The 10394-nt window shown below is 51.8% G+C and overlaps 2 protein-coding genes across 2 annotated transcripts in view; both read right to left on the bottom strand.

The window, feature by feature from the left end:
* MCIDAS (multiciliate differentiation and DNA synthesis associated cell cycle protein) overlaps positions 1 to 405 on the bottom strand; it is a 6320-nt gene extending 5915 nt beyond the window's left edge. The window contains exons 1-2 of the mRNA XM_010857194.1: positions 220 to 405; positions 36 to 132 (exon numbers count right to left, since the gene is read on the bottom strand). Coding sequence (XP_010855496.1) covers positions 36 to 132; positions 220 to 336 — 214 coding nt within the window. The 5' untranslated portion in view covers positions 337 to 405. The remainder of the gene's footprint in view (positions 1 to 35; positions 133 to 219) is intronic.
* A 3712-nt stretch (positions 406 to 4117) lies between these two features.
* On the bottom strand, positions 4118 to 6449 carry CCNO (cyclin O). Its single transcript, XM_010857156.1, has 3 exons — positions 6001 to 6449; positions 5178 to 5363; positions 4118 to 4712 (listed from the first exon to the last, which is right to left on the bottom strand). The coding sequence occupies exons 1-3, from the start codon at positions 6382 to 6384 to the stop codon at positions 4227 to 4229; spliced, it is 1056 nt and encodes a 351-aa protein (XP_010855458.1). The 5' UTR covers positions 6385 to 6449; the 3' UTR covers positions 4118 to 4226.
* Between the last annotated feature and the right edge of the window lie 3945 nt (positions 6450 to 10394).

Here is a 10394-nt window from a genome sequence, read left to right as displayed (position 1 = left end):
AACTCGAGGGGTCGAGCAGGGACCACCGTGCTCACCTGGCAGTGCAGGGGTCTCGGCGTCTGGGGGATCCTCGTACACCGGTACCCGGTTGCAGCCGCTGCTACCGGGAAAGAACTTCCGCGGAGGAGCGAACTAGCCGGGCACAGAAACGGTGAGCGCGAGTCAGCCCTGGGGCCGGGAGCGTGCAGACCCCGCCCGGCCCCGGCCCGTTGGCCCCACCTTCCTCTCCGGCTTCCCGGGCTTGCTGATGGGCCGGCCTCGCGGATCCAGCATCCTGTTGGGGCAAATGCTGTCGAAGGCCCGGCGACCCGCCGCGGTCGCCCCGCACTCCTGCATCCTGCCTCCGGGTCCGCTTCAGGCCCGGAGCCCCGCGCCGACTTCTCGGAGGCGGCGGCCCGGGCCGGGATGGCGACTCTACACCCAGCGCTCGGGAGGCTCTGAGGCCGGCCAGAAGTCGGGGAGGCGCGTGGTCGGGGTGGGGCAAAGGAACTACAGTGGAGGTGAGGAGGGAGGGTTCGGTGGAGAGGGGGGGACGCCGCGCGGGAGGGGCGGCTCGCGCCGGAGCGCCAGAGGTGGCGCCTTCAGCCCCGGACAATCTGCACTTTGGCGGAGGCGTTAAACCCAACCTGGCAACGCGGCTTCCCTCGGGAACTGGAGCGCGGGGCCGAGGCCCGCGAGCGCCCTTTAGGCTGGCATTGGCGCCGCAGCCTCCCGGCCGCGCCAGACAAGAGAGAAGGGGAGGACATCCCCTACTGGTCCCTAACGCTGGGTACAGCCTTCCCGCCTACGGACGGCGGGAATGGGAAAGTCAACGATTCTGATTTCATTTTCTTCCTCCCCCAGCCACAAGGCACGAAACAAACTTGGAGCGTCCATCGCCAAAGCCAGAGCCCAGCATTTGCCCCGCCATGTATGTAGGATTTGGTGGGGATGTAGAATTCCAGCGGGGACTCCCCAGAATAACCCCAGATTACGGAAGGGCTGGAGGAGAGCCGTCTTGGTGCTGACTTTACTTTGTCTGAAGCCTAGAGCCCTTCTCCAGACCCGTACCCCGCACTTTCTCAGGCAGCAGCACCTGAACATAGACTTTACAACAGAGGGTCGCATGTCTCTACAGCCCCAAATCCCCTAAAACCCAGGTCTCTCCCACGGAAGCCCCAGCCACCTCTCCAAGCACTTGGCCACTTTTCGTACAACCTGCTTCGACTGCTCTGCGGGAGTCTTGGCTCCTCTTTCCCAAGCTGGAAGCCTCTCCCAGGAAGGGGCATCTTCAGCTGCTTGGGTGAGAGGTCTCTCTCAGGACCACTCTTACGTCCATCCAACTTGAACAATCATCTGAAGTTGAAATCTTTGTGACCCTCCATTGGGCGCCTTGTTGATGTCTTATACCTCACAGGAGTAATGCAAGATCCTCTTTTAAAGGGCATGATCCTCTTCTATTTGCACCTGTTATCTGGATTCCTACACAAGATTGCCCTAACAGAGATGGAAAGCAACCTAATGATATAATTAGAAGAGACTTAGAGACTGACCCACCTATAGATGCAGGAACCCAGTGAGGTCAGCCAGATAGAGGTGGTGTGGTATTGCTGATGGCGAGGAAAAAGCTCTGGCTTTAGGGTCGGAACCCAGGCTCCGCCAGATCCATGAACCCTAGTTCTTTTGAAAAACCATTAAACCAAAACACTAACTTCAAGAGAGTTGCTGTGAAGATGAGACTGTTTATGTAATGTGACTGGCACTTGGTGTGGATAAATTAATGCTGTTTTGAGAAGCCTTTTCAGCTGCATTTCCAGCCTCCCACAGCCTGTTGCCCAATTTGTCTCCTACTTCCTCTGGTTCCCAAGTGGCCTAGCCACTAGCTAGTCCATTCCCAGTTCCTATCCTTAATGACTTCCCAGTTTGTAAAAGGATTGGGGAAGCTCTTAGCTGAGTTTCGGGGAGATCTCTACATATCCCAAGATCCAAAACAGGCCCATTTTCTATCATGAGTTCCAAGCTGGCGTAGAAAAATAAGGGTATTCTATTTTAATATGTGCAATAGATTTTCTGTGGCAATGGGTGCTGGAATAGCATGATTATCCTGGTCTTGATGATTTCTGGCACCAGATCACCCATATCAGTCTCAGCTGAGTGATGGAGTAAATGCTGGTGAAGACAATTGCTCAAGTCATTCTTTTGCAGAGATACCCAACCCCTAACACTTGGGCTTAGGGGTCCAGATATATTGGAACTTGGAAGAGATGGTATGATTTTTCTCCTCCTCCTTTTCACCATCACAGACCAGCTTTTCCTCAAACAGCTTGGGGATTACCACTTCCCTTTCCCTGAGCCAAGGAGAAAGTTCCTGGAAAGCACAGCATATCAACCTATCAGGAGAGAAGAGGTCCCAGACGCCTAACGCCTAACGTCAGGTGCTCCTCTCTCTAGAGTGTACATTGGTGCCTAAGAAGAGCAAGGAAGTGTCTCTAAATATGTTTTGAGTTTGCTTTTTATTTATACCATTTGTCATACATTCAGATTTATTCTAAATGCAGTAGAATGACAGTCTATTCCCCCCAACTTGATTTTTTTCTACCATATAGAAAATTTGAAAAACAATGAACAATGGTAGCATTAACATTTTCCTGTATTTGCTTTATCTCTATTTTGTTTTCTTTCTGTGTAACCTCCCTTCCCATCATTGTGTAGGCTGCACCAGCCTTCTTGAAGATTTGCTATGTACCAGGCAAGACCTGTGCTGAGGGGCGTGTAGAGAACATCTCATTAAATCTATACCTCAACACTTCCAGGTAAGTGTTACCGTTATTCTCCTTTTTACAAGAGAGACTTAAGCACAGATATATGACTTGCTTAAAGTCACCCAGCAAATTGATCTCAGAGCCCAGATGTTTAACCACTACTTTATATTATCTAATAAGAATCTAGTTTAAGCTTCAAAACAGCCCTGGTGACAGTTGGCCTTTGGGTTCAAGTTAAGAAATTTGCAGGAGGCTACAGATTCAGGGCCTACAGCAGATTCCCAACAGTGAGGATGAAGATGGTGGGACAGCTGTGGAGTCAGAACTCCAGCAAGCCTCTGTCCCATTTTTTTAACTCGCTTTTCCGTCTGTAAAATGACTCCTGCAACATGACCAGAGGCAGGGACTGTACTGGCTCTCCAAATACATTCTCCATAGTCCCTATTGAATGGAGGGTATTGAGCAGATCACTTGTCCCACATCTGCCTTGGGAAGAGACTTTTTTGAGCATTTTCAGAAACCTGTAAGTGAGAGAAATTGAGTGTTGTGGCAAAGGGTGGAACTCTGGATTCAGACCCCTGCTTTCAAATCCTGGCTGCTCCACTGTTGTTCAGCCTCTCTGTGGCCGTGTCCTTCTCTGAAAAATGGGATAATAGACTCCGCCTATTGTTGGAGGCATTGAGACAACAAACGCTGAACACTGTGCCTGGTACATGTAAGCGCTGTTACTATTGTAATATTGTTACTGTGGGTTCACCTGTAGCAGGTATAAGACAAGCGGTGCGATGGCAGGATAAATGGATTCAATTTGTAGTGGCCACCACTGCCTGCAAAGCCTTCATTTTTCCTTATCTGGCATTTACCAGGGTAGCTCTCTTACTTGCTAGTGGCACTGCCTGGTCCCAAAGTTTGTCAGTTTGGCGTCTCCGGGCACCAGCAGTGTGCTTTTTGCCCTCCCCCTCCCACGCCCATAAACAACATGGGCTGCAGTGCATTTTCAGTCTCACACCCCACCACACCCTTTGAATCTCTAGGAGTAAGCAGTCTTCAACTTCCTAACAAGAGGGTCCCTGGTTTCAGGCCAACAAGTGAACCTGACTCGCCTTGTAACTGGCTACAGAAACCTCAAGGGACCTGGTGTTTCCAAACAGAGATGCCCCGAGGGAGGAAGGTGCTCTCCTTAGTTACTGACCACCTCTATTCTCGCCTTGCTTTCACCTTCCCTCTTCTGGACAAATGCTTGCATTTGTAATATTCAGATAAACCACCAAGACAGCCTGTTTATTGAGGAGAGATTTGCTTTTCTCTCCTGTGCTCTTAGCAAAACAATGAGATGCTACTACCTTACACTATACAACCTGCAGGATGACCTGCAGACTAAGTGGGACCCCTGAAAGCCCCTCTTTGGGTCAGTACTGTACTCTTTCAGCGCAATGGGAAAGGTCCAACAGCCAAGAGGGGATCAAAGGAGACCAAGGGTCTACTTTATTTCAAGCTCGAGGACAGGCAGCACTTCTCTCGGATCTGGAGGGGCAACATATGAGTCAGGGAGGTTCCGTTTATGGCCACCAGAAGCTGCAGCTTGCCCAGGCAGTCCTGCAGCGCCGCCTCAGGGTGCCCGCCCAGGCGCAAGTCCATGGGGCGAGGGAGCTGCAGCATACGGTCGGCCAGCGCCAGGCAACAGATGGCCAGCAGGGAGGGGGTGTAGTTGGTGAAAGCGTAGTCAGCCAGGCTCAGCTCCGCCACCCCGCGCGCCAAGGCTTGCGCTTCCAGGGCTTCGGAGACCTCGGCCTGCCCGGCCTCCACGCGCGCGTGCGTGAAATGCTCCAGGAAGAAGCTGATGGTGGGAGCGCCCAGGCTGAAATGCAGTTTGTGCAGCACGATGCATTCGAGGTTGCAGAGCTGCTGCCTGGAGAAGGCACCGCAGCACAGGGCCAGAAGCTGCTTCACGCGAGGCGGGTGCACCTCCACCTGTAACACAAAGACACTCAGCCCTAGTTGTGCAGCATCCGGGGCCAAAGCCCTCCCCCGCCCCAGGCGAACCAGGACTCCCCCCATCCCTTCCAGAGAGATATGTGGGGGCTTCCTCTCTCCACACTTCCACTGTAGTTGTCTGGGGTATATTTTCTGCGCAGTTTCTCTAATTACCGTCGCGCAGAAAACAGGTTTGAGAAATTTGGCAGATTTCCACCCCCACCGCCCACCGCCCCCCGCCCCGCGACTAGAATAGAGAGGCTACGGAGAGCTGTGGAGACTTGGCTTTTTTCTTTGGGTACTGAGTGAAAGGATTGTTCGTTTGGCCGGGGCGGGGCGGGGGGTAGTTGTGAAGTTAAGGCTGTGGGGTAGGTAAATGTGCAAACCTCTGCCAAAATGAGTTCAGGGAGCCTAGCGTTCAGTCTAGTGCACTGAAGAGCCAGAGACCCCATGAGGAGGTACCTGTTTGCAAGCGATGAGCAGAGAAGTGACCCCGAGCAGCTGGAAGCAGTCTGCAGCCACGGGCGTGGTGCTAAGGAAGCGGTCCAGAGTGTTCACAGTCAGGCACAGCGACTCGAAGGAAAGGCCGAACTGGCGGTGCACGGGGATTAGCCAGCTGAGCAGCTTACAGCGGGACTCCGCCGTCACCTGCCAGAGGGAGGAAGGAGGCGGACCCGCTGAGCCTAGGGCTCAGAGGGACTGTGGAAGGGACAGGGCACCAAGACCCGGAGCGTCCCCGGAGGGAGGCGAAAAACAAAGGAAAAGGCCAGAGGTGCTGGAAACTGGGAAACAGGTGCGCAGCGCCGCTGAGGAGAGCACAGGCGGGGCTGGGCGCCGGGACGCCTGGATTCATGCCTGGCGCTGTGCCCAGTGCGGATACACGTTACCTCGTGTAATCCTCTCAGCAATTCAAAGGGTCCCCACACTTGGCAAATGAAGAAGCAAGCTTCAGATTGTTAAGTAACTTGCCGGGGTGGGTAGGAGTCCGGACTCGAACCTAGAAACTGTCGTAACTCCTCTGCATTCTACCGGGTCCCTGCTATCCAGTTTGGAGACCTCGGGTCTGTCACTGAGGCCGTCCAGGCCCCCCTTTTCTCCATCTGTAAAATGAGGCTGATGGCCCGGCCCTTCAAATCTCTTTCTCGCTCCGACCCGGGCGGAGGGAGGGAGAGAAGCAGGGCTGGCGAGGGCCGGGGCGCCGCGGAGGGCGGACAGAACAGGAAAAGAAAGAGCCCGGGAGAGGAGGAGGAGCGGTGGCGGAGAGCTGGCTCCGCCAGCACCTCACTTGTGGCTGCCGCGCCAGCGACTCCCGCGGGTGGAAGCGGCCTTCCCGCGCCTTGCGGAAGGCGTAGCAGCTCTGACCGTAGTCGCGGAAGGTCTGCAGATCGAGCTGCGCCAGCTGCTGGGCGGCACCCGGCGCGGGGCTGCAGTCTCGCGCGGCGGGGCTATCTGTGCCATCCGAGCCGGAGCTGGGGGACTCGAACAGGTCGCAAACGCCAGAGTCTCCCGGGAGTGGGCTTATGTTAAGCGGCTGCAGCGGCTGCTTCCTTCGTAGGCGTGGGCGCCGGCTCTTCTTCACCGGGGCGCGGAGGTTCCGGGCGTCCTGCCTCGCAGCCCAGGCGGCGGGGCTCATGGGGCTGGTGGGACTGGTGGGGCCGGGGGTCACCATAATGAAGTCGGACGGCCGTTCTATGACTCCCGGGCTGCGGAGAAAGTGGACCCGCGCGCCCGGGAGTGCAGATACCAGTCCAGACTCGCCGCCAGCCCGTAAGTACTCGGCCTGCGCGTTACCTCGGCCACACCCCTGGCCTCTCACTGGCTGAGCCGAGAGCCCCACGGAACCCGCGCTTTCCCGGCTAAACACCCGCTCGCGAGCGCGCAGCTGGCACATTTAGCCTCCTGTGTCTGCACCGGGGAGGGGTAGCTACCGCGGGCCGAGTGCTCTCGCCTTGTGCCCCCGGCCCCCAGCGCATCCCTTGTTACCTGAGCAACTGCACCCGGCTGCCGGCGGGATTTGCCCGCGCCGCGTGGGGTAGGAGTAGAGGCGGGGCGGCGGTGAGGCCAAGTGAACGCAGAATCCAGCTGAGGGGCTCTACTGTGCGCCCCGGAAAAAGATTTCCCCGAGGGCATCTCCTCAACTTGACCAGATGGTCTCGACACGTGCGAGCACCTTCTATGCTGTCTCTAATCCAGGTCGGTAATTTTGTAAAGGTCACACTTCCCAGCTCCAAACGAAGCCTCCAGCTAGAATTCGGTCAGCACAGAAGTTTTCTTCAGTGACCCATACAAGCAATAATGATAATTCAATTGCTTTTGTGATTTTCGTTTTAGGCAGGCCCGAGTAGTCAGTATCTCTCCTTTCGCCGGGCCGGGAAGCAGAGCCCCCGAAGGTTCCTGGGCGCTGCTGCTGTATCTCCAGGGGCCAGTTCAGCCAGTCAGCCAGCAGGTATTCGCGCTCCTAACAGAAGACTGCCCGAGGAACCTCCAGCAGCGCGTCCACCGGCCCTGGAATACTTTCTGCGTATTTTCTCCCCAAACCAAGTAAGCTGCAGCAGTTTAAGAACTGCGTATTCTCTGGGGGTTGCATTTCTAGCTTTATTGAATTGCTCACAGCCTGTTAGGTTTTAGATCATTAACTTCTGACCCTCTGCCCCTGGAGGCCCAATCTTTCTTGGTTATAACGTGCTTCCCGTTTCTTCTCCTTCAAAATGGAAGTTTTCTTTGAGGAAGCTTCCTTCAGAAGCTTAGAGAAGAACTGAGGTTGGGGAGGCTAGGAGCGTCCTGGCGAGAAAGACTGGATTAGACGGCAGCTTCTTGTCCTGGTAGAGAGGACAGTGCTTCTCTGGCCTGAGTGAATCTTCTTAAGGGGCTCAGATCCTTTGGGACAAGAGGCACAAATAGCATCTAGTCAGCCTTACAGGCATCTCCCAGTGGCAGAAAGCCTGCATACCCTCTGGCTGATGAATTTTGCAGAGTGCTTCAAGAGATGAGTTACTAGGTGCTGTATTGAGAGCAGATTCTGCCATTTTCATTCCAGAAGAAAGCTAACAGATATATGTAATCAAGGTGTAAATCCTTGTTCCCAGAAATATGTGGGGTGATGTCTTCTAGAGATTCAGGTAAAAGAAAAGGGACAGGTTTCAGGTTCTGGTCAGTGTTACTCCTATTTCCTAGCAAGGTCTTTAGTCTTCAGACCTAAATAGTGTCATTTATAACATGAGAGATTAGTTAAGACTTGCATTTCAAAATGCAGATGCCAGGCCTCTTGTCTCCTCTCAGGCTGTTGTTGGGGAATCTTTTTTAGAAGGAGCAATTAAATCTTTGGAGAGGAGTCAGGTATCAGACTTCTTCTTTGAGAGGGTGTCTAGGAGAAGAGGAAGAACATGAAGATTCTGATTCTTTACATTGGCCCAGATGGCCATGTGGTACTGGGGGAAGAGCACATGGTCCTAGGGTCAAAATGGTTGCTCCCTTTTATTGGTCATCTTGGACCAGTTGCTTACCTTCTCAGAGCCTCTGTTTCCCCATCTGTTAGATGTGGGTATTAATACTTGCCTTAAAAGTCAAGTGAGGAATTCCCTGGTGGTCCAGTGGTTAGGACTCTGCTATTGTTCTGCTGGTGCCCTGGGTTCAATCCCTGGTCAGGGAACTAAAATCACGCAAGTCATGTGATGTCACAAAAAAAGAAAAAGAAAAGAAAGAAAAACAAAAACATTTGAGACTTTCCTGGTGGTCCAGTGGTTAAGACTTCACCTTCTAATGCAGGTGCGGGTTCAATCCCTGGTCAGGGAACTAAGATCCCAAAGGCCCTGCAGCCAGAAAACTGAAACCAAAACAATATTGTAACAAATTCAATAAAGACTTTACAAGGGGTCCACATAAAGAACAAACAAACAACAACTGACAAAAAAGAGTCAAGTGAAAAAGGTGTGAAAACGCAGTCCTTTTTTGAATATAAAATAGTAGGGTCATCTTAAAACTGTCCTTGGGGAGTCAGTACTATCACACTGGCAATACTCTGAAAAGCAGTACCACCATTTTATCCACCTGAGGACATGAGATTAATGGTACCTGTTGAAATGCTTTGTCCTCCTAGAGAGTTTGCCTGTTATTAGAGTTAACTGGTTATAGGGGGTGCCTGAGCTTTGGCCTGATGGCTGTATTCCTCAGGCCATGCCTGCCTGCCAGGCATGTATTTGTGGAATACCTGCCATGCCTGGTTCAAAACAGTGAGCAAGGCTGCCCAGGCCCTGCCCTCACAGATTTCACACTCCATCGGGGGTAACAAAACCACTTGTCTTCTTTTAAAATTACTAAAGTGTAGTAAGGGTGACATTAGAGGATCGCCTGCGTGTGAGGTGGACAGATGAAATACAGGACTCCCAGTTAAATTCGAATGTCAGATGAATAAATGTGTAGTGTGTCTCAAATATTGCATTGTACATAGTTATACTGAGAAATTGTTCGTTCTTTATCCAAAATCCAAATATTGCATGGGGTTTACTTATGCTAGAAGAGTATTTGTTGTTTAACTGACATTCAATTTTAACCAGACCTTCTAACCTCTGGCAGTCCTGCCTGGAGCTGTGGAAGCCCATGGTAGAAACAACTGGTCTGGACTGGAAAGGTTTCCCAAAGCAAGTGGTGGTTAGGCAAAGATAGAAGGATGCGGGTGGAAAGAAGATAGAAGGGAGATTTGGCCGCAAGTATTTCAAATAGAGAAGCAGGATGTGGGAAGGTCTGGAAGAATGATTCTGGAGACATTCTCAGGCCTATCAGATGCAGAATGGCTGGAACACAGAGTTGGGGGGAAGGGAAGAGAATAGGGGAGATAAGAGATAGTAGCTAATATTTATATAAAACTTTTTATGTGCCAGGTACTGTGTTGTGTGCATGCTCTCTCTCTGTATCTATCTATCTATATATGTATATATAATACTTACTCTTCAAAACACTATGAGATAGAGTATATTATTATCCTCATTTTACAGAGAAGAAAAACTGAAGCATAGACAGGAAGGATCATGAAGATAGTAAATGGCAGAACTAGGATTCAAATGGAGACAGCCTAACTCTTTGCTCTGTAATCACAATGCTGTACTCCTTCAATGGGCTTCCCTGGTGGTAAACAATCCGCCTGCAGTGCAGGAGAGACGGGTTTGATCCCTGGGTTGGAAAGATCCCCTGGAAATGCCAAGGAAATGGCAAGGCACTCTAGTATTCTTGCCTGGGAAATCCCATGGACAGAGGAATCCTGGCAGGCTACAGTCCACAGGGTTATAAAAGAGCCAGACGCGACTTCGCAACTAAACAACTACAACTTCAATAGCAAGATCATGCAATTCCTTGTAGTCTACGTTAAATGTTTAGACTTTACCTGGAGTGAAGCCACTGAAGGTGCTTGACCAAGGAAGAGACATGATCTGCCTTTTGTTTTAGAAAAATAAACTGCCTTATGATCCAGCAATCCCACTGCTGGGCATACACACTGAGGAAACCAGAAAGGAAAGAGACACGTGTACCCCAATGTTCATCGCAGCACTGTTTATAATAGCCAGGACATGGAAGCAACCTAGATGTCCATCAGCAGATGAATGGATAAGAAAGCTGTGGTACATATACACAATGGAGTATTACTCAGCCATTAAAAAGAATACATTTGAATCAGTTCTAATGCTG

This window comes from Bison bison, unplaced genomic scaffold, assembly GCF_000754665.1.
Source record: "Bison bison bison isolate TAMUID 2011002044 unplaced genomic scaffold, Bison_UMD1.0 scf7180017864378, whole genome shotgun sequence".
Taxonomy (NCBI): Eukaryota; Metazoa; Chordata; class Mammalia; order Artiodactyla; family Bovidae; genus Bison; species Bison bison.
This window is presented reverse-complemented; position numbering and strand designations above follow the sequence as displayed.

Coding starts and splice junctions, on each gene's coding strand:
- CCNO (XM_010857156.1), bottom strand. CDS start 6,384: ATGGTGACCCCCGGCCCCACCAGTCCCACCAGCCCCATGAGCCCCGCC. Junction 5,364..6,000: donor CGCTGGCGCGGCAGCCACAA/GTGAGGTGCTGG, acceptor TCCCTCTGGCAG/GTGACGGCGGAGTCCCGCTG. Junction 4,713..5,177: donor TGCTCATCGCTTGCAAACAG/GTACCTCCTCAT, acceptor TTTGTGTTACAG/GTGGAGGTGCACCCGCCTCG.